The sequence below is a fragment of the Chaetura pelagica genome, unplaced genomic scaffold (assembly GCF_000747805.2).
Source record: "Chaetura pelagica isolate M959 unplaced genomic scaffold, ChaPel_1.0 scaffold68, whole genome shotgun sequence".
NCBI classification, from domain to species: Eukaryota; Metazoa; Chordata; class Aves; order Apodiformes; family Apodidae; genus Chaetura; species Chaetura pelagica.
The window spans coordinates 2,410,030-2,435,873 of NW_009954407.1; the positions used below are offsets into that span (position 1 = coordinate 2,410,030).

The 25,844-nt window shown below is 37.6% G+C and overlaps 1 protein-coding gene across 1 annotated transcript in view; it reads left to right on the forward strand.

The window, feature by feature from the left end:
• CFTR (cystic fibrosis transmembrane conductance regulator (ATP-binding cassette sub-family C, member 7)) overlaps positions 1–25,844 on the forward strand; it is an 89,387-nt gene that overhangs the window by 42,353 nt on the left and 21,190 nt on the right. Inside the window, exons 12-21 of the mRNA XM_010004326.1 lie at positions 4,299–4,393; positions 7,039–7,125; positions 7,836–8,568; positions 9,227–9,355; positions 11,187–11,224; positions 12,436–12,689; positions 13,749–13,828; positions 19,149–19,299; positions 20,388–20,615; positions 22,765–22,865. Coding sequence (XP_010002628.1) covers positions 4,299–4,393; positions 7,039–7,125; positions 7,836–8,568; positions 9,227–9,355; positions 11,187–11,224; positions 12,436–12,689; positions 13,749–13,828; positions 19,149–19,299; positions 20,388–20,615; positions 22,765–22,865 — 1,896 coding nt within the window. The remainder of the gene's footprint in view (positions 1–4,298; positions 4,394–7,038; positions 7,126–7,835; positions 8,569–9,226; positions 9,356–11,186; positions 11,225–12,435; positions 12,690–13,748; positions 13,829–19,148; positions 19,300–20,387; positions 20,616–22,764; positions 22,866–25,844) is intronic.

The following is a 25,844-nucleotide window of genomic DNA, read 5'->3' on the forward strand; positions in this document are numbered from 1 at the left end:
TTCCCTGTCTTAGGTAGAGGGCTCTGGACTGATTACCTTGGACCTTGTCCTGTCTTCTGCGTCACTTCTGGAATCATATTTATTTCCCTTACCCTGTGTTTAACCTACCTACACACAGCATACTTACTATTTCACGGTTTAAAAATCTGTTCCACAGAAATGTTTCACCATAGAGAAAGCAAGTTTTGCCAGCATTCGTGTGAGTTTTGGGTGAGCCTGACACTCTGCTCAAGGTCACAAACTCTTGCAAAAAAAAAGCTTATGTTTTTGGATCATGGATCCTTCATAAATGATTCAGTCGAAATCTAACAAAAGCCTCAGCTTTAGGAATCCTAGGCAAAGAGAGGAGAGTTATCTAAATAAAATTAAATTTTAAAAAGTATTTTTTTTATTTTAAATACTTTAAAGTGATCTGGTTTTCTGGCTTCTGGCCCAGGAAGTGAGTATTGAGTATGTCCAAGCTGGTTACCCAAAAGCCAAGATATAAAAAATTACTAAAAATTCTTCCTCTTTTAAAAACTAATAGAATTGTTTACTAGTAGGTATGAGTCTGAAACACAAGACTTGATTTCAAAGATTGAAATCTTTCAGCTTCAGCATTTAATAGAATAAATGCTGAAGAATTTTTCTTCTAATTTATTGCAAATAGTCCACATAAAGAAAATTGCAGTGTATATTCAGAGGTAGCTTCTTGGAAACACAAAGAGAAAGAAGGCAAAAAAGAGTGTACTTTGGTAGGTGAAAAGGAGGTAACAGTATGAGTGGGGGGATTTTCTGGAAGTGTGAAAATAAACATGGGGAATGTTGATGGCAATGAAGAGAAGGAAGGGGATAGAGGTGGTGAAGACCCTGGGACTGTAGAAAAATGGAACTAATATAGAGGAAAACATTAGTGAAGATGAAATAGAGAGAGTCAAGACTGTAAGTTTCATGACTGTTTTATCTATTCGGAGCAGACGTGGAAGAAGGAAGATTGAAGTGCACATTGTTAAGGGCATATTTAAGGAAGAAAGCGGCCCTATAAGTAAAATACACATAGTCTATCATTAGAACTGATTGAGTAGTTTGAATAGCCTCAGATACATAAAGCAACTATTTGCTGCAAGGCATGGTTCTCAGAAACTGTTTTCTGTCATGCTTTATTATCTTAATTGTTGCTAATAATTTATTAAATTATGTTGATAACAAACCATGTCTGCAGAAAAGACTTGGAAAGTGAAGTACATTCTGAGGTTTCCTTTTTTTTTTTTTTTTTTTTTTTTTTAATGAGACTAACATTCCTATTTACCCTGAAAAAAGATATTTCCTTGAACTATCTCGGTTCTTCCATATCAAGCTGAAAGGTATTATGAGGGTCATCCCTTTGCTGCTGAGATAGATGAGTATGACATTTACACTGGTAAAAATTCAAAGAGGTGTTGAAAAGGGTACCTTCTCTTTGGGTGTGCAACTTGAGATTTGTTAGCTCCTGATATTAGAAGCATCCACAAAAGCAGCTAAGGTCTTGGGAACTGTGAGGGAAACTGTATTTCGAAATAGATATCTTAAATAAAATCCAGTGGCTGCTTCATTAATATGCTGGGTTTTGTGCTGTTCAGCATCATTAGATTAGTTTGTCCCTGGCTTGATTTTACTTCCTGCATAAAATGACAACGAGGATGTATTTGGACCAGCCCTATGTACTTTTTTTACAATGGGTAATGCACGTTCCAGCAAACAGCATTGTGTGTCTATTGGACTTCATCACTCTGTTTATGCCTTTGAAAGACATTACTAAACATTTTTAATTAATAATTAACAGCCTGAAAAGTTCTTTGTCTTTTCCATGCCATGTATTATCCTGAGGTGAAGGGTAGAAGAGAACAGAAGGAGAACTCATTAAAACTCTGATTAAAATTCCATGTTGACACACTTGTAAGAAATATATCTGACAAAATCCCATCACCGTTTAAAACAATGGGAGCTCTGGAATTAATTTCAGTAGGGCAAGGATTTTACCCTGTTTGAAGGGGAAGATACACTGGGCCCAGTTCTTCACCTGGACATTTTTGGAAGAAGAAGTAGGATCAGGAAACAGCAATGGCACCAGGACTATACAGGCAGTAATACTGGTAGGAATAGGAAACAGCTGAAATCAGCTTAGATATCTAGATACTTGACCATTTACATCCAATGTTCAGGTGAAGATACTGGGCAAGTGTCAAAGTTAAATAGCATGACTCCCACATGCATAGTAAAACCACAAGTGATCTGAACAGGTTGTCTCAAATAAATGCCAGAAAAGTTTTTATGCCAGAATTTCACATATTCTTTCTAAATACTTCATGACCTGTAGGAAGATGATTCTGTTACATTCAGAAAATCAACCTTTAAATCCATTGCTGGCACCGTTTTTCACATCCCTTTTCTGCAAATACTTGATCTGTTACATTAGTACCAGGGATTTGCTTGTGTGGCTCATCTAGGGAAATAACTAGTTAACATGAGAAGAGTTTAACAGCCACCTGCAATAGCTTTTCCATACATAAGAGCATCTTGATTTTAAGGTCAGAATCCTCTAAGTCAGGAAGTAAATGCTATTATCAAATTAAAGAGTTGGGAGAATCTCCCATTTCCTGACAGACCAGGCAGTCAACGTCTAGTCCTTGAGTGGCTGGACCTTTCATCTGTCACTGATCCAGGGCTGAACAGCATTGTTCACTCTTTTCCTGAGGTCAGGCCAATTTACAGGGGAGGAAGAAGGAAACATTTATCTGGAAATATTTTTATTTATTTATTTATTCTACAAAACCTCAGAGATTTGGAATGCCAAAATGCTTCCCAACTAGGAGTGATTAGCTGTCAGGATCACCACAGGAGTGATCAAAATTGGATTGTATCTGACCTCATGTGAAATGTGAACTTTCAGAGAGCTGCTCAACTTTGAATCCCCTTCGATTCCCTGGAAACACTTCATTTGTCTTCCAGTCTTTTTCCCAGAAGCCACAGAATTTCTGTGGGTGCTGCAGGGCACATACAGACAGCTGAGTTTCTGCATGCCCCTCAGCTGCCTGGTGGAACAGAGAACCTAAAAACAGACCCCCTCTTTCAGGGTGCTGCCTACAGCCTGCTCCAGGGGCTTTTTTTTCCCCCAGAAGTTGAATAAAAGGGAAATATTTGAAAACTGTGAGAACACAGGAGCCAGTTTTGTCTGGTATCAGATGCCTTGTTCAGCTTCTTTGGCTTCAGAGGATCCCTGCCTTGGGAGCAGGAGCACATGCACAGGCAATGAGAGTCTGGTGCTGCCAAGTGGGGGGCACAGGCACTGGGCACTTCTGGAACAGTCAGGGCTTCCAGTTTGGCACATGGCAAATTGCCCAGGGGTAGTACCTGCTGGAAACCTAGGCTCCTTGAGGCACAGGGAGGTCATCCAGCCCATGGTTCTGGGAAAATCCCCTGAAACCACCACCACCACAGTGACAGTGGTGCCACTGTATGAGCTTAAAGACACAGACCAGGTAAGGCTTGAAGGCAGAATTAATATTTTCTCTTAGAGCCACTGTGAAAGTAGAAAAACTAGACGTTCTTTAGACACACAAGACATTCTTCATGTCTCCTCTTCCATGAATTGTTGCTTGCATGGATCCTCAGTTTCAGTGCTAAATACTCCTCTCAAGAAAAGTTCTGGCCACTTCTGCAAGCAGACCAGAGGATTTGCTTTTCTCCTTTCTCTATCTCACATGAAAGTGAAATGGTATTTTTGGTTATATCACTGGCTAAAGATTAATTTTCATTGTAGTCATGAGCTGTAAGTAATTTATAGCCCAAGCAGTGTAACTTGGCTCCTAAAAATTTTGCAAAACTTCAGCCTTCCTGCCATTCCCTGCTAGGAATTCTGTGCAAGCCTTTTTTAATGAACCTAATTGAATTACAAATTTCTCTGTTTTTTGAAGAGCTCAGATCCAGGCTTTGCTTCTTGCACTCCCTAACTCCAGTGAGAAGTGCATTTATCATTGTTATTTGACAGAAAACTCGAACATTAACATCTTGGATTGATTTGTATGAACATACATTCCTTGCTTTTGTGGTGATCTAGCAATTAAGATAAATATTTGCTCTTGAAATCTTGCAGCTCATGATTGCTCTCTGCAATAGTATGATATGTTTCTTTTATCACCCTTTTTTTTTTTTTTTAACAACTGCTGTTTAACCTGTCTGGGCACTGTTGTACACTATGCTTCCATCCAGTCTGTTGCTTGATTTTCTTGCATGTGGAAAATACATGTCTGATTCTTAAAAAAAATTAAATTGTTTGACAGGACATTTCCAAGTTCCCAGACAAAGATTATACAGTGCTGGGTGAAGGTGGAATCATTTTGAGTGGAGGCCAGAGAGCACGAATCTCACTAGCAAGGTGAGTATTTTGCTTTTTAAATTGTGTACTGTTTAATGAATGAGGAAAGTATTATGACTAAGCACTTAAATACATGTGGATCAAGTCCTGCTAAGTAAATATCCTCCAGGGATAACAGGAACTTCATTTTTTTGTCAGAAACCTGAGTTTTGCTATGCAATTGTGTTTGTGATACACTTGCATAATTATTTATTGAATTTTAAAAGTTTGGTGTCAGGTACATGCTGTGGCTTAGCTGAAGATGAATCTTTCCCTCCCTGATGCAAGATGCTTTTTGGAGATTCAGACCTTTAAATGTAGCTTTCTTAGTACTGAAGAACCCCCTACAAAGATACAAATAAGAAATATTGCAGGATCTTTTTCCTACTATGACACTTTTACAAAGCAGTCTGTCATTGATTAATGACATACCCCTTCTCCACAGGTAACAAAAATTAAAAAAGACCATGTTTCAAAAAACATTGCTAATAGTTTTGGTCTTTTCCAGTTGTAAAAAAAAAAAAGTGGAAAGCAATGGCTAGTCAGTAGCTATGATTAATGATCTGGCCTTGTCTGTTTGACCTTCCAATGTTAGTAAGTAATTTTGAAGGTCTACAGAACTGTAACATAGGTGTTTGTCCAATAAATTAGCTTTGTGTTTCAGCAGAACCACTTAGCTATCATCAGAAATCCAGTAATGATAGCTCTGATGTGTAAATGGCCCCATTTATTTCTGTGACAAGTGCAAACTGTGCTGGTTCCCATGCTCAGAAACACTGTGTAGAAGTAAAATCACATTATGGGGATCCACACCGGCATCCCGTGAAAGATGTGCATGTGTGTGTAAGGCTAAAAGAAGGGTTGATTAAAATAGAGAGACTTTCAGTATGGATCTTTTTGTGGATTTCTGAGAGGGAAGAAGCATATAGATTGTTCTGTTTTATGCAGTAAGGTAAGAGAGGAGGGGAGAAGCAGGCAAACCTTTCACACAAAAGAAACCCCAACCAATGGCAACCACTTTAATTTTCATTTAAAATGCAATATTTACATGAAGTATTTCACAGATGCTATGCATAATGATGTCTGTCAATTTTCAGATGGTCACAGCTCGTTTACTGGAGGGTCACAGAACTGATATATTTATTGTTGGCTATATAATTATTATTTTTTTAACAATTAAATGTCCCAAAGACAGTGGCTATATCTGCCTCACATTTTATTTGGGCTCCAGTCTGAGCTCAGCATACAGCAAGGTGTGCAAGTGCTGAGGCGGGGGTTGCAGATGCTGCTCTGAGAAAACTAGAGAAGAAAATTTAGGATAACAGCCCCAGATTGTACCTACCTGAACTGGCTATAAATAGCTGATGTTATTTGCTTGAACTGGCTGCATGCATGTCTGGTGTACTCTGTGCAAAGTCAAGTGAAATGAGAACCCTTGCTGGAAGTGCCATCAACCAGCCACCATGAGAAGCAGATGGAGATTGCCAAGTCTGGAGCACTGCCAGTGCCTGCAGCTATGACTGGGGGAAAGATAGGACCAAGGGACAGATCCAGTGCACGCCCTGGGTTTGAGCTAGCTCACTGGCCTGCTACCCTAAAGCCAGCCATATATAGGTACCAAGCCCAACATACAAATTATAGCAATAATGTGAGTGCTACCATTACTCCTGGAAAAAAAAAAACCTGCAAGCTTTTTGCTAATTAAAGTGCCAGGAACAGTATGAACTTTTTGTTGTTGTGCAGCCACCACATCATAATGTATGGTCAGTTAAATCCATTGTGACAGAGGATTTTTCAATAAAGTTGCTTGGTTTATTAACATAATATGCTGTAAGTAAGGGCTTTTCATCCTGGCATGTAAATATTTTCACATTGTTTAACATAGTGATTGTAAAACTCCCTTTTAGGGTACTTTAAAAAGTACTGAAATGCAGCTCTCCATATATTTTTTACTATTATACCCTGATTCATATCACATAGTGATTTTCATACAGAGAAAGACAAAGGGCCTTTTTGAACTTCTGTTCAAACTCATTTTAAAAATGAAATCTCTTAACTTCAGGTTTAGGTCTCAGTGAGCCATGTCCACACCCATACAGCCTAAGGTTCTAATGCTACAAATAGTTCTCCCAGACCTGAAATCTAAATATTGTAAAGTCCCATTTCAGAGAATGTTGCAAGCTTGTGGTTCACTTATACACTTGTTTTTGCTCACCAGTTCTTCTGAAGTACTTTTAAAACTAAGTGTTGAGACTTAAGTCTTTTCACACATGTAAGTAATATTCCCTCAGGCACCAGTAGATGTTACCATAGCTACTAAAGCTCCATTTAAATGGCTGTTGTAGGCTGATGGGGGCTGTCAGATTCAGGCCATAATCAGATCTTTAGAGTAACCTGTGTAAAAGGCAGCTGTATAGCTTCCTTTGATTGCACAGAAGTTAATGGAAAACTGAGTTAGTTTGTAATGTGGTCTGGAGCAAGCAAAGGAATTATTGAAAGGTGTCTTACAAACATATTTAATGTTGAACTTCAGCTCCATATTGATGCTGTAGAAAAGCTCATCAAAAGCCTTGAGACAAAACTGTAGAGGCATTTTTTAAAAATTTTATTTATGTACATTTATAAGAGTACTGAAAGTTAATGCAATTTCCATTTTCTTTATTCAGAGCAGTGTACAAAGATGCTGATTTGTATCTCCTGGATTCTCCTTTTGGACATTTAGACATTTTTACAGAAAAAGAGATATTTGAAAGGTACCACATATTTTCATATATTGCCTTTAAGAATCCCACCAAGCTGCATTACTGCTCCCTCTTCCATCTCAACAGATTGAGCCTGCTATACTCTATTACTCCCAGAGTGCATGGCTTTATATCTGGTGTCTGTGTACCAGAAAGGTTTTAATTTTAAAACACTTACCTGCTTTGTAAGTATAAATTTATACAAAAAGCTATATTTTGTCTTGTTTTTCTAATCACTGAAAGACTGGTTGCCTGAGAGTGCTAACTGACCAAGAGACTGGCAGCAGGTTAGCCTAAGAGACTTTTGGCTTTTCCTGGCGGGGTAGCTCAAAACAGTAAGGACACAATTCCATCCATGAGCTTTTCAGTCACTGTAATTTTTAAGTTTTAAAACTGAGCTCATACTTTAAAGTTTGGTAGCAAAATATGTGAGTAACCCTAAGATGAAAAGAAACATTTCTTTTTAATGTTAAACTGTGCTTTTTGGATTGACCTAAAAATGATAACATCTTAGGCTTTTTTTTTTTGGTTCCTGTGCTGAAGTGCTCACCCTCAACACATCTCAGCCTTACCACCTCCTTTGTAGTTTGAGGGAGCACCCAAGACCGCTCATGCTGGGAGGGGGACAGGTAAAAGCAAATAGATGGAAAGGGATAAAAGCAACATTTAATAATATAAAAAAATATATATCTATTAACTTTCAACACTTTCATCTTTTACAGCTGTGTGTGCAAGTTGATGGCGAATAAAACTAGGATCTTGGTTACTTCAAAACTGGAACATTTAAAGATTGCTGACAAAATATTAATTTTACATGAGGGGAGCTGCTATTTCTATGGAACATTTTCTGAACTTCAGGGTAAACGGCCAGACTTCAGCTCAGAGCTGATGGGATTTGATTCTTTTGATCAGTTCAGTGCAGAGAGAAGAAACTCAATTCTAACTGAGACTCTCCGACGATTTTCCTTTGAAGGAGAGGGCATAGGATCACGAAATGAAATAAAGAAACAATCTTTTAAACAAACATCAGATTTTAATGAGAAAAGGAAGAACTCCATAATTATCAACCCCCTTAATGCAAGTAGGAAGTTCTCAGTAGTGCAAAGGAATGGAGTGCAGGTCAATGGGTTAGAAGATGGCCACAATGACCCACCAGAAAGGAGGCTCTCGCTGGTACCTGACTTAGAACAGGGAGATGTAGGTCTGCTTCGGAATAACATGCTGAACACTGAACATATGCTGCAAGGTCGGAGGAGGCAATCTGTGTTAAACCTGATGACAGGCACCTCTGTGAACTATGGTCCAAACTTTCCCAAGAAGGGAAGTACAGCATTTCGGAAAATGTCTATGGTGCCTCAAGCAAACCTGTCTTCTGAGATAGATATCTACACCAGGCGCTTGTCTCGAGATAGTGTCTTAGACATAACTGATGAAATCAATGAAGAGGATTTAAAGGTGTGTGTTGGTTTGCATTTATCTTGGTTTCTGGTAGGGTGGGAGTTTAGTGCAATGTACTCCTTATCTGTTTTTCAACCTGACTATGTAATTCCTAATGCAGTACTTGTCTGTGGATTATCTTATTGTAATATCTGTGATTCTTTTAAAACTCAAATATAATCTTAAGTCCTTAGTGTGAGGGTAGTGAGGCACTGGAACAGGTTGCCCAGGGAAGCTGTGGAAGCCCCATCCCTGGATGCATTCAAAGCCAGGTTGGATGGGGCCCTGAGCAACCTGGTCTAGTGGGAGGTGTCCTTGTCCAAGCATGGAGGTTGGAACTAGATGATCTTTAAGGTCCCTTCCAACTCAAACCATTCTATGATTCTGTGATATCCATTGAAATAAAATACCTATTGATTAACCATTTCTGGGCTTCTAGCAGTGCTGGAAAAATCTTGTGTTTTTTTTTTTTCTTTCAGTGTTGTCTGAAAATTTCAAATAATCTCTAAACTGTGAAGGCAGTACCTTCCTCTCCAGCAATCACTGTAAATTTGAATGCTGCAGTTCAATTACTTGGAAAGAGTTAGCAGAAAGACTTACAGCATTCATACTTCAGAAGTTATAATATGTAGATGTTATTATCTTTCTGACTATGATCCTATCAATTCTTTGACAGGAATGCTTTACTAATGATGCTGAAAGCATGGGTACTGTTACCACATGGAATACCTATTTCAGATATGTTACCATTCACAAAAACTTGATTTTTGTTCTGATTTTGTGTGTGACTGTCTTCTTAATTGAGGTAAGAAAATCTGCACTTGATGTCATGTTAATTCAAATGATGTTTGTCCAAACTGTTTCTGGTAAAAGGATAAATGGATAAAGCACCATACATTAGCTCATGCACTTATTGGCAGCTCCTGTTAAATGATACTGCAATGACTTTTCTACTGTTTAGATGAGCATTTCTCACCAAGGTAGTGATAAGCAGAAGAGCCACCTTCTCAAGTTATCTCAGTTATTTTTCTGCTGCTTGGAACCATAAATAATAACTCTCGACCTGTGCAGGTCTTTTGTTCACGGAGATTAGTTTTATTTTAAGAGGTACTCCTTTAGAGCTTTGCAGAATTAATAAAAATAATAAGTAGAATTTTTTATTTTTTTTTAATGAGCATATACATAAATTCTGGAGAACTGCTTTCAAAAATGAGTTCGAGCTCTGCTCCTAGTGAAAGAAGAGTGAGGAGAAAGGCAGAGGGCCAAATGCTTGTGATGGCATTTAAAGATGGGTGAGGTGTTCCTGCAGTATGCAGAGAAGATTTTTCCCAGTACATGGAAAATGCTGTCAGAAAAAGTGCTGAGGAACATCTGCCTGGTGTTCAGAATTTCGTAGTGTCCTCTTTCAAAACAACTATGCTAAATCAAGCGTTTTTCTGAGGGAAGGACCATATTTTGGAGAGAAGACTGGGAGATTAATGAGACTGTATTTGTATGTCAACTTACAAAATATGGTACCAATTTCTGTTGGCATTTTCCAACTTTAATTAGAAGAATCCATTAAGAATATAGGACTGGATTATGGCTGATTGTGTTAGTGAAATGTTTTTAGCAGTACTGTGGTGGCCTTCAAACTTCTAGTGTCATCAAACCTGGAGAAGGATACAATTGATGGTATCCAGAATTTACAATAATGTTATGTTGCTGGTGATTTAAATTAGTTCTTTTGGACCAGGAGCAAAGCTTGGAGCTTAGATCTGGTTTGAGATACAAATTTTTAAACCACTTCCAAAAACATGACAATATTTAGATGCATAGCTGTTCTTATGTAGGTTTTATTTTCGTGGCAGTGGAAAATGGCTGTGTAAACATAACAGCAGAGCTGAATGTGAGTTACATGGGAAAGGAAGGAAAATTTAACTTTGGGTTATATCAGATTTATTCCCATATATTCAGCATACATTTCTAATATTAATTACAATATTTTTTTCCTTTTATTTTAACTGAAACCTTTAAAAATAATTCAAAAGCCTCACCTTGTAATAGAAGAACAAATCTTATGACAAAGAATGTATCCATCTAAGTTAAATTTTCCATTCTAACTGTTGCTGAAGTAAAAACCTATTGATAAATTAATGGGCAGGTCAATATTCAGTCATTGCACAGATTACATAATCTTCATCAAAATGCAACAAATAGCAATATTAAAGTTTTCATATCCATATTTGAATAGCTACCATTAAAAATATTTATAGGCTTACTCTTTAAGGGCCATCAAGAAATTCTAAACTATAAAACTTAAAATATGTTAAAGCACACAGTGAATGTTCCTTGTCATTAGGAATGCATTAGCAAGCCTTTGTTAATAGTACAGCAGAAAACAATAAAAGAATATTTTGGCACTTGAGAGCCTCCTGTAATACAAGTCTAAATGTAGCTTTCCTGGTGGGATGCGCTAAATGGTTTCTGTGGAAAGAGGAGCAGATATGACAGGATTTTAGTTTCAGGGAAGTTTGACTTCCATCTATTTATAATGCTCTCTCGGCAAACAATTAGAAATGCAGTGGAAAAAGTTAAGTAAGAAAAAGTACATGCTATGACAAGACGACAAAATACCTTTTTTTCTTTGGTCACAGGTAGTTGCCTCTCTTGCTGGGTTATGGTTTCTTAAAACGTAAGTACAGGTGATCATTTATTGAGAGATTGTGGTCTCCTTTCTATTGATTTTTGCTAGAAATAATTAATAAATTCTGTCAGAAGTCTATATGGATAGGCACTAGCTTTATTCAGTAACATGGTTCCTAGATGGATGATCCAAATGCCTCATGTAGGTGGTATCTTAAGCTTGTACTTGTCTACGTGCTAGCAGTTAAATGGTTTGTGCCTTGTTATTGAGCACATGGCAATGGATACAAGACCTTTCCCGCATCAGCTCACTCTAGAGAGGCGTGGACTTAATTATCCTGAGTAACTGCTGTTCACTGCTATCTTTCAGAGACTCCAGGTGAGACATTTGCTTAAGAACATTTTAAGACAGCAGTTTGTGTAACACCCCATTTGTACAATTTCCTCTGCTAACCTACGAAAAACTCCCAGAAGTTTCAGAGTCAGGCAGATAAAGGTTAAAATATACAGAGCAGCAGTATGGCTTTTCCTGGGTTCATGCTTTTGATCCTTGTTTTAGTCCAGCAGTGCTAAGTCTGTATGTTTGAGTATAGAAAGAACATGGTGACTTAGGTCTCATCTGAAGGATGTGGATTTATGTTGATGTCTCCTTAAAATAGGTCATAAACACCTTTGGCTTTTATAGTATATACCTAAAGCATTTTACTTCCATAATAATTTGCTTTTTTCAGCACTTTAACTATTTTCTTTCTGGTTAAAAGAAGTGAATGCATTTTCCCTGATTAGGCTAGGTTTGTCAGTGATTAAACAGGCAGTAGATTTGCAAGAGACTACCAAAGCAGTACATTTTTACAGCAGTTTGGGGAAAACTGTTGGAGGGGTCATAGTTACATACTAACAGCTTAATTTCCATCTTGGTAAAAATGCTTCACTGCACAATGGCAACTAATTTCAGATACTACTGCAAATGCTGATATGTGTCTGAATCACCAAAGAGATCTGAGGAGATGAATAAGCCTTTCATTTCCTTGACCTCTGAACATATGTGGAGTAACTTAGCCTTAGTGAAACATGGGGTAGTTCATAATTTATAATTCATCTATATAGGACAAGATTGTTAAAAGTGACTGGAAATGTATCTATAACTAACTATTAACACAGTTTTACAACACTGCAGTACTATTTGTTTAGTGAAGAAAACAAAAGAGAAAAACCCCACAATTTCTGGTAATGCCTTTATTTTTAATTTCCATCACACAGGACAGCTTTGAAAGCAAATGCAACACAATCACAAAACAGTACCTCTGATAAACCTCCTGTGATTGTCACCAACACTAGTGACTACTACATCATTTATATCTATGTGGGAGTGGCAGATACCCTGCTGGCCATGGGAATTTTCAGAGGTTTGCCCCTTGTGCATACGCTTATAACAGTGTCTAAAACTCTTCATCAAAAGATGGTGCACGCAGTCCTACATGCGCCTATGTCAACATTCAACTCTTGGAAAGCAGGTAACTGAGATGGGAACAGACTGAATAATGTATGGGTTTCATGTCATATAAACAGTTTTCAGTCTGTGAAAGGATACGGTTGCTTTCCATTTACATTTTCAGTCAAGCTAAATGTTAAAAGTTTGCCACATTAAGTATTTTTTGAATCTTTTAATGAATTTTGGTTGCACTTTAGGTATGACATATTTCAGATGTCAGTTCCGATGCTGAAATATCACCTTGTGAGTTGGAGAAAGTTAACTGTTTACTGTTTGAAACAATAAAACTAGAATAACTTCTAATGTATAGACTGTCTAAAACAGCAATAGAAAATATATTGTCAGCTATGTGGTGAGTGACAAAGAGTCAGGTGCGGATGATCTATTTCATGAGCAGTTCTCCTAAAATGGCATAAAATGTCAGTTACTGTGAATAATGTTATGTTTATTCATAATCGGCTCTGGAGTTGATAGAGAGTTCATTATATAACTGGTGGAACAAGTTCCATCTCCTGCTGTACATTAAATTTCTATTCCATACCCTTCTTACCGGTGCATATTAGATTACAGGAAACACTGGTAAATAACAACACAACATATGGTTTCTCCTTCATTTTCCCATTATATTCTTAATTCTTTTGTTACCTGGTGATTATACAGTAGTTCTGCTCAGAAGCTAAGAAGCCAGTGTACTAACTCATACAAATGCTGATGTGCAGATCTTATGTGTATCAGCAGAGCCTGCTGCATAATGACTACAGACCTTATGTTTTGTGCCTGGTTTTGTCCAGTTTAATTATGTTTCTTTTCTTTATTAAAATTTCCTGCGTTTATTTCTGAGATTCTAAGACCTGAAACAGAAGTTGTAGAGCCAAATTCCTCCATGGGGAAAGAAGCTCTAGCTTCATTAAACTGTAATGATATTGCTTGTACTGAAAAAGTCATGTAGTTATCCTTAATATTTTGTATTCCAAAAAAGTTTTACTTTTTTGGTAAAGTAATAAATGTAGGATTTTTGAGGTGTTAAAATGTTTGGTGTTGTTTTTTGTTGTTATTTTGTGGTTTTTTTCTTTATCCATAGGTGGTATGCTTAACAGATTCTCAAAAGACACAGCAATACTGGATGACTTACTTCCACTCACAGTGTTTGACTTCATTCAGGTTTGTAGAGTAAAAGTTCTAAATTTTGCTGTCTTATAGCACTGTTTAGTTTAAATTGTACATCATGCAAAAGAAATCCTATTAATAAGAAGTAGTAACAAGTGGAATTAACTCCCTCTTTTCTTCAGTTTGCCTATCTGTTTACAGAGCTGCTTATTTTTAAGCCAACTTCACTGCTTCTTTTTTGAGTACTTGCCTGTATGTGTACTTCCACTGTTTGTGCAAACTACTTTTAGTACTCAGGCTCAGAAACATTTTTTTCCCTGCAAAAAACTACAGTATAAGTATCCCTGCTGCTGCTTGCATTTAACTTTAAAGGTGTAAAGGGCATTACTTAGTTTCTTTCAGATATCCTTGGTTGCATTCAGTGATCTTAATTTCTTTATGTGCTTAGCCTCTTCTGCACCCAGTTTGCTCGTATCACCCTTAATTTACTTCTATTTTGTTGACTATGTTATTGTTTTTCCCCTTCTTTTATCTTCTGTAGAAACTCTTCCAGGGCTGCCTTATTGGGCATTTGCACATCCCTGATGATGTGCTTTCACTTCTCAGTTGGGCAGTTCCGCCCTTTTTTTTTTTTCCCTTCCTAAGTTTGACTGTCTAATTTTGTCTTTTATCCTTCACATATTTGTGGCTTTCCCTGTCTGGGTTTAAGCTGAGTTTGTCAAGCACTGGATAACTATTTGTGATAGAAGAGAGCTTTAGATTACTGTACTCCTTGGCAGAATTTCACATCCCTATGAATTGTAGAATCGCAACCTTTTTGTTTTTTGGAAAATGTTGTTTCCAGCATACCTCCTGGGAAACTCTATGCATTGCAAAATCCTGAGTTTTGAATTACTTTTCAATTCATCCACACTGAGGAGGGAATTGAAGTACAAAGAGGGGCAATTCCAGTGTTTCTCAAGGAGGATGCCTTTGCTTACTCCCCATCCTGCCTACTCTGAGCTCTGTTTGGAGCCCACCACTTCTCATTAGTGTCCCACCACAGCTGCTGCAGGTTTTCCTCAGATAAAGCTGGTTTCCAGAACATTTGAAAAATGAAAGCAAATCTTCCCCAGCCCTCCTCTAATTTTCTACCTCTGTTTAGGAGATATTCAGGCCTGACTTAATCAACCCAGACACCCTGCTGCACAGATTGCCTTTCTCTGTCTGTGATTTGCTCTGCTGTCCCTACCAACATGACAGTCTTATCAAAACTGAATCCTTTCCCTGTATCTTTGTTAGTAACAGATAACTTCGGCTCCTGACTTTAGGGAGGTCAGTGTAGCTCCACTTGAAGATGTTCAAGGACATTACAGCTTTACTTCATGTTCTTCTGATGACCTGAAGATTTGCTGATTGAGTAAATAGGGACATTGAGACCTTTTATGAATCCTTAATTTCATTTTTGGTGTGATCAGGATTCACTATGATCTATTGTGGGTTGTGATTTTGTTTCAAACATTTAGGATGTGCCATGGGCATGTTATTTCAATCTTATTTTAGTTTGTCTCTGCCTTTCAAACTCTTTACGAGAAACTGACTATTTTTTCATGGTTTCAAGGATAAAGAGGATTTGGCTCTTCTGTTCCGATGTCTTTCAGAGGCTAATCTGTGCTCTAATGTTCCATAGGTTCACCTCTTGTCTCAGTCTCAACTTCAGAGACTTCTGGACATACATGATAAGCTGCCCTTGTTCTTCCAGGTTCTTCTGGAGAAAATCCTTGAACCTGCCCACTGTCTTGAATGCTTTTTACCAGTCATCCTTCATACAAAATTTCTTCTGATCTTCCATAGTTTCACACTTGTTTTGCAGCTTCAGAGTTCCATGGACTCTGCTGATGAACAAAGTCAGATTCCTCTGAAAGATACAGAGATATACTTATGACTTTCTCCTCTGCTGATTATGGCAGTCACAGAATATGGAAGAGACTAAGGGCCTGGGACCTCTCTGCTCAGAGCAGGTTCAGCTAGTCCAGGTTGCTGAGGGCTATATTGGACTTTTGATATCTCCAAGGGTGGAAACTTTTCTGAGCAACCTGTTCCAGTGTTTGACCATTCCCACAATTAAAATGCTTTTTCTTATGTTTAAATGGAATTTTGTGCATTTCAACTTATTCCCATTGCCTCTTATCTTCCCACTGCATGCCACTGATAAGAATCTGGATCAGGCTTATTTGCTCAACAACAAATACCTATTGGCATTATATAAAGAGAATATAATTTTATATGTACTTATATATATAAAGCATATAATGTATATAAATGATTTGTGAAAATTATTTGCATATGCACACAAATGTATACTTTATAGAACTATAATACTACCAGATACTTACACAAAGTGATAAGATTCCCCTAAGCCTGAGATGCTCTAGCACCTTTCACTGGCCTTGCTCCAGTGTGTCTGTATCTCTCATGCACTGGAGTACCCCTTCCAGATACAGTCACCTTCCTTGGTCTCCTGACAGTTCTGCTGCTGTTGACCTCCCTTTTTACAGGGGTTGTTGCTGCCTCATGGTCCACCAGTACTGCTCAAGGCCTTCTCTGCCTTCTCTGTTCTTTATAGTCAGTCAGCCTCCAGCCTGTGCTGGCACATGTGGTTATTCCTTCCCAGGTGCAAAGATCTACAGAAAAGTTTAGCTTCTAAATGTCCTGGGATGCCAAAATCTGAGTCTGGTGGAGGTGGAGATGGAAATTTGGTCTCTGCTAGTCTTCAGTTTATGTTTGCATAAGTTTGTCCTTCTGACTTCTGAGCTTTTCCTAATAATTTAACACAAAATTTTAGAGCTGGTTCTTTCTCTTCTATGAGAATGAGCTGGTAGAATACTCTGGCAAACTCTTGTTTAGTGCAGCTGCCTCCTTCTCTGTTGCAGTTCTGGATGTCTTGACATAGCTTTTCTTAGGACTTTTATGGGTATTATACCTATTAGGGTGCCTTCCCTTATAGGGAGCAATGCTTTTCATGCAAGATGCATGAGGCTTCAGCATGAAAGAGGCCAGGGTTAGTCTCCAGTCACTGGAATATACTCAGTTGCCCATAGCAGAAAAAACAGTATTAACCTTTACATCAATGTCAGTTTTCTCTGATAGCCACCTGACCTGCTTCTCTACATCTTGGGTATGAATTATAGCCAGCTGATGACTGCAGTAGCATTACCACTAGTTTTAACATCCATCTCAGTGTTCTACCAGTGCTTACAGTGGCGTCATCATTTTTGGAGATCCTCCATGTGAGACGCTGCTAGCATATGTTGCTTGGCCCTAGGGTTTAATGCAGTCACACTCAAAAGCTCATAGTGAACTCATTGGATATTTATACCTATGGTCATAACTGGTTTTCCCTAAATGATGAATCCTTGTTGATTAACCAGATTGGCTGTTGCAGTCATCGCCAGCCTGAACCCTCGCTGAATTGCTGTCTCTGTCACCAGCTACATTTTCCAAACTGGTGATACAAAGGAAACACTGGAATGTGTCTCCCTGTCCAACTTCTGTCCCAGGCCTGAAAGCTCAGCACCTGGACTCAATGCAGCACAGCACTGTGGCTCTTCCCTGGCTGCATGAGGCCTCTGCTGCCATTCCCCAAGCACAGGCCAATGTAGCCGGCTCGTGTGTTGATTTTGGTTACTGCCTATTTTGAGAAGGTGTCATCTTCTATAGTCTATATTCTGACTATACACTTACTTTGTGTTTGGAGTTTATGAGATAACACAAATATTTTTATTCAACATTTTAGTGAAATAACTCTTGGGCCAGCAGTGAGAACAATATGGCATCATGGTGGCCTTTGCAAAATTTGAGCAATTGATGGAAACATGAAGTAAAAGAGTCACTGTGTGACTGTGTAATCTCAAGGAATGTGAGAGCTGTATAACTTGCGTCAATATCAATTGAACAGCTCATTCACTTGGTAACAATTAGAGATAAGAGAGGAACTAAATGAAATGAGTAAACATGGATCCATTCTTGCATTGCTACAGACTAATGCTATACAGCCTGCATAGGCATAATCCATGTGTGTCACCATTATTTTAAGAGAAATTAGGAAAATAGTGTCAGAAAACTTTAATTAGTTGAGTTGTTACAGTATTTTTTTTCATAAACTTTGATGCTGTTGTTGGATTGCTCAGATTTATGATGAAAATAAAAAAAGGTAGAAAACCTGGAACATGCTTACTTGTTTGTGAAAGACCTCTGAATTTGAGTACTAGGAGTCTAAATCCTTTCTTGAATTTATGTGGATGTAGTAGCAAAAGAACCAACTGCAGATTTCTTCCTAATTTGAAATTAATTTTGCTTTCTATCTGTTTCTTTGCTTACTAGTAATTTGTAGTGATGTTTTAATGTAATAGTCATAATTTTGTCCAAATTGTCCACTTGTAATTGCTTTAGGCTCAAAAGTTTGCAGTTTGAAGTAGTTATTTGGTGTGAAAGATAACACCCTGATACAAAGCAGAGCTTTGGTATTCCATGGACACAGATGTACTTATTTTTCATTAGATTAGGTATGAGACAAAAACAGGCTAAGTGCTTAACAGTGCTTCTACAGTAAAGACCAAGGCCTGATTTAGCTGAATCTGTCTGGAGCCAATGAGGATGAGGTCTTATAAGAATGTTAATAGTCTCTGGTGGATATAATAGATTAACTCTGGACTGATTTTTTTATTTTTTTTTTTTCTCTTTTGAGTAATCTGTCACCTTACAACATTTATTTTTCTTCTGAAACCACTAATTTTTCCTACCCCAAATCCTGCTACAACTTATTTCCTGTCTTCTGATCAGGACAGGTAGGAGTGCTAGTTTCATATGTAGGTTACAGTCCCTTGAGCAAGTGATGATATGCAACTTCCCACTTTTTCTGACCCTCAGAAAATCTGCTTGGCCTAGAACCTGCAGAAGACTGGCACTCAGGTCCTGACAGTCTGTCACACCTAGTCCAGACAAGACAGGGACAGCACTGGTAGGTTTGGGAGGTGGCTGCAGACATTACAAATGTCCGTACAATTTTCACTGGAAAGTGAGTGCCTAGCTGCTGATGTTTTTGTGTGGCTTCATATTTTAGACACCTGCAGTCTAGTACTTGCTGTACTACAGAAAACATATCTTCCATCCATTAGAAAAGCTGGCAGCTTATTCCAACTGGTTATGGATCTGGTCTCAGATATTCATGATCTTTTTATGAATGTTTGTTCTCAGCTGCAAATCCTACATAGTTTAGCACTTTATGTTTGTTAAAACAATATATAGTTGCCATGGGAAGGAGATTCCTCACCAACCTCTAGTCTATAAAATGACAAGATTACTATATCAATAGTATTTTTCTTTCATTCTACAGTTAATACTGATTGTGATTGGCGCTATAACAGTAGTCTCAATATTACAACCCTACATCTTCCTGGCATCAGTGCCTGTGATAGCAGCCTTTATTGTGTTAAGGGCATACTTCCTCCACACTTCTCAGCAGCTGAAACAACTGGAGTCTGAAGGTAGGAGCAGCAAAATTGGTAGACTTCTAAATCCACAACAAATCAATTGAGAAGTGATTCACCCTTTCACCTCTTCTTTGCCTTTTCTCTTGCAAGATAGCATTGTCTCCAGGAGTGGAACACATACCTCCTTAAAACCAGTGCTGTTACTGATCCAGCCATTACTGAGTGCTCTGTTGACAGAGCAATGGAGATCTTTTTAAAGCTGGGCTTTATCACCACTGCAGCTGAAAACAAATAAAGTCCTGACATACAGTTTTATTGAGAGTAAACATAACTTGAAAAATTGTAGTCAGACTTGGCATGTGCCCTATAAGTTTGTTTCTTGGTAAAAAAAAAATAGAACGGATATATTTGCAAAGAATTCTTGTTTCTGAATAAGTTATTTGACTAAACATCCTTTCTCTCCCCGATTAAAAGACTAACACATTCCCAATAAAGTGGAAGGCCTTATTGTGAAATGTGGGTTTGCAGATCAGGCCCTGTGGCCTGTCTTTGCAACAAACTGGTAGATCCTCAGCAAATCAGTCCTGAATCTTAAACAGTGATGATCAGCTTCCCTGTTACTTACGTGTAATTCTGAAGTTCCCCAGATGTAAATCTAAATTTCTTTGATGTTCACAGGGATGCAGCATTGGCTCACCACTTTTTATGTAATACTAGATCTGCTTAGAATTGCCATGTCAGTACAGTAGAATCCACAGCATTAAAGTACTCTGTGCTAAAAAGAACTTCACTTGATGAAGTTATCATAATTGCAGGAATTAATTCTGGCTCGGGAGGAGCTGCCTTTCTATTGTGGTTATCTTACAGCAGGCCAGGAGAATTCCCAAATAATATGCTAACTATGAAGAATTAATGTGATCCCTTCCTGGCAATACACTGCATGGAATTTCAACCTATTCATGGAAAAACTGTTGTTGTATATCCTGTGCTAGAATTACTTCAGTCATGTACTCCAACATATGCAAATTAAACACTGAAAATATTTAACACTGCTGTGACTTAGAGCATAAGCTGTGTATTTGCATTATATCACATATTTGCTTATGAGTGTTTATGATGTTTCTAATTTAAACACTTTACAGCTCGGAGCCCAATATTCACCCATCTTGTTACAAGCTTAAAGGGGCTCTGGACACTGAGAGCTTTTGGGCGGCAGCCGTATTTTGAGACCTTATTTCACAAAGCTCTGAACCTACACACAGCAAACTGGTTCCTCTACCTGTCAACACTGCGCTGGTTCCAGATGAGGATAGAAATTATTTTTGTTGTCTTTTTTGTTGCTGTGGCATTCATCTCCATCATAACTACAGGTACAGTAACTTTACTGGAGTACTGAAATGGAATTCTTCTGCTTCTGTTTACCAGCTCAGCTTTAGAAACTTCTGAGGGAAATAAAGCATTGCAAAATACAGCATTTGAGTGACTGATTTAAGTTTCTCATGATAGTAAACACAGTTTAATTAAAATAGGAATTAAACAATTATTATCTGCAAGCTGATGTTGTAGAGAACTCATTATAGGGATTAATCTGAAAATACCACCTGAAGGGACAGAACTTTGCTTTTTTTGACTGTAATTGCTCTAAAATTAAGAAGTTTTAAATCACATTCATGTAATCACGTTCGTGTATTGAAAATTGTGGATGTTGATTATCATCTGTGTAGCTCAAATAGAGGTTAATGTTCCTCTCATTTGCAAATGGCTAAAATGTGCAAAGTTTTAATGATCTTTTAAAACTACATCAATAGACCAAATAGTAATCCAGTCCTCTAATTCTCAACCCACTGACATGTTTTCCAAAGTGAAGTTTTGGAACTTTCATTCAAAATCCCCTGAAAAATGTCTCAGCACTCCTAGTAAACCCAGTGCAAGAATGAAAATAGCTCTATACCTTACTATCTTCCATTTGGAATGCTGCCCATGGCTGGCCAGTCATAGCCAGTTTCCAACAAGCACAGAATAAGAGGTGAACATGCCCAAAATGTTGGAATAATTCTGTTCTGTGGAAAAGCTCATTAGGTTTAGCTACAGATTACTTAGAATGCAGTTTTTAGTTTACTGTACTTTTGTTATGTATATTTTCTTATTTTGATTCTTGGGCATTATTTTCCCTCTCCCAAGTTTTACACTCAACTTTGTGTGCAGAATCTGGATGCAGTTTCAGTACTGTGCTTGCTTATAAACAAGAATACGCTGATTTTGTGAAGGAGGTTTTTAGTTCTAACAATATCAGAATTTGGTCATACTTCAGTAGTAAAAAGGAGTTACATAAAAGTGTACATTTTATCAAATATTGTATTGTGCATGGAATGCTAGCCTCTGTTTTTTTCTATAAGGAGCTCTCCTGATTCTTAGAAAAAAAAAAATCCAACCTCCTCAATACTTCTGTATGAAAATATGCACCTACAGTACTTAATGTTACAAAGGAGACCTAACTCTCCTAAAATCCATAGGGAAACAATATCTCCTGCTGCTGTTCTCAGTTTTTACTTGTGCTACTTTTTACTACTTAGTAGTTTGGGCTTTTTTGGGAAAACTGTTTCTTGTGTTAATGCTTTTCTCAATTATTTTTTTGAGAGAAGGGGTTAGATGTGCTTTTGAAAAATGTGAAAATTTGTCATCTTGCCACCCGTAAACTTTACTGTTACAGGTAATAGGTCCTTGGAGCACCACTAAATTGGTTTTCTTAATTGGTCAGCTTTGTAAGTACTCTGATAATGAGATGTCTATAAGCAAAACAGGAAGACATTTGTTGAAGAAAGCCATAGAAGAAATGATGAAATTATAGAAAGGCAGTTAGCTTAAATTCTCAATTCCATATAACACAGTGAGATTAAAAATCAACAGAGGGGAAGTTTAAATGCTTATATAGTGTGGCATGAAATCGTAAAGGAAAATCCCTGGAAAATCCCGTCCTTGTTAGAGCAGAGAATTAAAGCAGAACAAATTATATTTGCATCTTTGTGGAACAGTAAGAAGAACATGTCCTCTATTTGTACAAGAAATGAAGAGGTAAACTGGTGCAACTATTTTAAATGTTACAGTTGCTACCTGTGGTGTTTTAATAATTATCTGACTGTTATTTCACAGATTCATATGTGTTGGAAAAAGGAAATTGAAATAAAGGTTACAGAGGCCTCCTTCTGTTCACAGATTAAATACCAAGATTTACTTTTTTTATTCTGCCAAAGCGAGATCTGGGTTTTCAGTGAAATCAGTGCCAAAGCCAGGTGTTTCACATATGATTGTGCTCTTAGTCATTTGTGTAACTAAAATATCTGCATTTTCCCCATGAAATAAAAGAGATGAGAATGTGAATATGTATTTTAGAATACACATGCTAATTTTCTGATTTCTATTGGCTTTTTATTTGCATATAAATTGAATTTTTGTTGGAATGGTGATCTCAGAGGTCATTTCCAACCATGACTATTCTGTAATGTGTTTTTCTCTCTGCAGGTGATGGACCAGGTAAAGTTGGCATTATTCTTACTTTAGCTATGAACATCATGGGAACCTTGCAGTGGGCAGTAAACTCAAGCATAGACGTGGATAGTTTGGTAAGCATAAAATGCTCTGTTCTGTGCTTTCTTTTGAGGAATTTTGTTGTTTTGCTGATCATGGGTGTTCAGTGAGTCGTTTTCAGAGTTGTGTATCAGGCAGATGAGTCAAAAAAGTTCCCTTCAGAGATTTTATAGCAAGTTACCAGCTTCGACTCTGCACAAACTCGAGTTTTTCTATGATAAAACATTTTTCTGGACTAGAATAGGCAACAGCAAATAATTGCATTTGAGGATTCAGAATGCAGATGTAGCAGTGATGGGAAAACTGCACAAAGGCTTGGAGTTAATTTGCTGTTATTATGTACCTTACCAAGGTATATAATATACCTTACTTGGTCTACCTAAGGTCTTCACACAGCAGATCATTAGGATGTTTTTGACCTCCTTCCCCACATAATCAATAATGATTTAAAAATCTGTCCTAGACTGTCCTGGGGGTCTTGTTCTGGTTTTCCGTAAAATAACCTCTGAGATAAGGCTTTGGAGTTGTACATGTTTACCCCTTTAATTTGCATAGTTAGTCTGTTAGTTAGCACTGGCTTTAAAACTGAGTATTTCATAAGGTTAACTTATCATCACCTATTAGTTGAAACAGGAGAAGCAGGCAGGAAACTCATTAAGAAAGTAAGTTTGTTCTTGCAGTTTGCATCATAACTTAGCTTAAATGTGTGAAAGTTTTAGATGTTACTTTAAAATGTAATAGTTACTTTTGCACTTTAGGCATTCTAGGTTTTATTTTACACAGAATTATTGTAAGAAAATGCAGTAGTCTTAATAACTGAAAAAGAAATTCTGAGAAAAAAATCTCCCACATCCAGTCATACCTTCTCTGAACCCTAAATTGTGTTATTGAGCCAACCATTTCAATACTGGAAAACAAACAGCTTTTACAGCAGGTCTTGGAGACCATTAAATTCTGATTAGCTGAAATCAGTTGTTTAAAAAAAATGGGGGCAGACAATGACAGTGAAAGAATATTTGCCAGGTTGACTATTTTTTTAAAATAAGCAATTCAACTACCCTCATCCTGAAGGAAATCCTTAAAAGTCCCAAAACTGGGAATTAACCACTTACAACATCTAATCTCTTGTTTACGTGTGTGTCCAGAAAGCTGACTGCCATTCAGGGACACATTTTTTCCCTATCCACCAATTGTTTTATGCTGACTTTTTCTTTGCATGTTACAACAGCCTGCTTTGAAGGGCAAGCACTTTGAGAAAGTGGTTCTTTGCCACAGCTGCAAGACCCGCTGAACAGCAATTGTCAACTGATAATGAAATAAAATGTATAACAATCAGTATAAGAATTATGTGCCTGTATTATGCAGCATAATGCAAAATGAAGGTGTTTCACAACAGCAACAGAATATCTAACTGTAGAATTAAGAGGCTGCTGGGCACACTAGTGTTTTTAATAAAGAAGGACTTCCCCTTTTTAAAAATACATTTATATTAGAATGTAATCTATTTGTAGCAATAAGGAAGTAACTCCCTTTCCCCTGAAAAGAAAGTCTCAAGTTGCTTTAGATGTTTGTGAGTACTTTCCTCTATCTGTACTGTGCCAGCAGTTATATTATACTTGATAGCCTTGTAAGGTTTATCAGTTTATAGGTGGATCCTCTGGGCTTCTTTCATCAGTGGATAGCTCCCCACCCCCATCCCATGGATTTTTAGGTATCCCAGATGAATGGCAGATTTTACTGCCAAGATGGTTTTGCTGACATTCAAAAGCTGCTTTTGTGCACAAGCACATTAGAATAGCTTAATAGTGTCAAGATAATTAAACTGCTTCACTAGGTGATGTGTTGTATTGTTTCCCACTTTTTGCATTCTCTACATTTACCACTTCCCTCTTTACAGACTAACAATATTTGATTACAGATGTCCTGCAAAGAGTTGTATGTGTGCCTCACCTAGTACTCTGTTTGGTTGTACTCTGCTTTTCTCTCAAGGGGTATTTTGAAGCTCCCTACTGGAGCTCCCTACAGATTGGCTAAAATGGATACATCTCCATGTGTCTTCAGTAACATAAATTTATGCACAGCTCTAGATGTCATCACCCTTTGCCCTTCCTTGAGCAGCAGTGACACAACTGCTTACAAGCCTGCACATAGCATGCTTGAATAGCACATTGGGGGTGGCAGTTTTTTGTTGTCAGATAAAATAGTTTCCTGCAAGTTGTTGAATTCTATGTCTGAGGGCATAGATCCTGCAATTACTATATAATATTAAGCTTGTGCTGAGTTGTTTTACAAGACAAGCAAGGTACGGGATGTCAGTGAAATAAATGTAAGCAAAAGGACAGGAAGACAGGAGACTAGGGAAGCAGGATCATGTGAAGAAGGAAAAATTGTACCAGAAGAAACATTGTCCAAAATAGATGGGTAGATGGCAAATCTGACTTCATTCCACGCAATATCCTTGAGCTTTCTATGACACTAGCTTACATGTTGAAGAAATCTGAGTTTCTCGGTTGGATTTTGTTTTTAAATACACAGATACTCTGAAGCAATTTCTGTTGAACTGGTTTGCTTTTAAGTGAAAAATACCTATTGTCTTTTAATATCCTGTAATGGTTTTGGCATCTCATTCTCTTACAACCCTGATACTTTATCTGCTCTATTTCTTTTTTGTTTTTGTTTTAAAACATATATGGTCACTCTGATGGCTATCCATTGTTTCACATAAAGCTACCAGTTAGGCTAGAATTATCTTTTCACTTTGATTATTTCTGCTAATACCCCTTTAGCTGCTTTTTGGTCTTTTTCTTATTCCTCCAGGGAGCCTTGTAGTATTTTTAATTTTTTTATTTCTTAAGGAAATAGAAAATAAGTTTTTGTTTGAGTGCTGTTTTCACAGATAACCATTGGCTAGTCCCAGTGGACTGTTTTAATGCTTTATAAACTCCTCCTTCACTGATGTGTATCCTGCAGTAGCAGTAGTATAACTGGGAAGGACAATTCCTTTTATCAGGGAA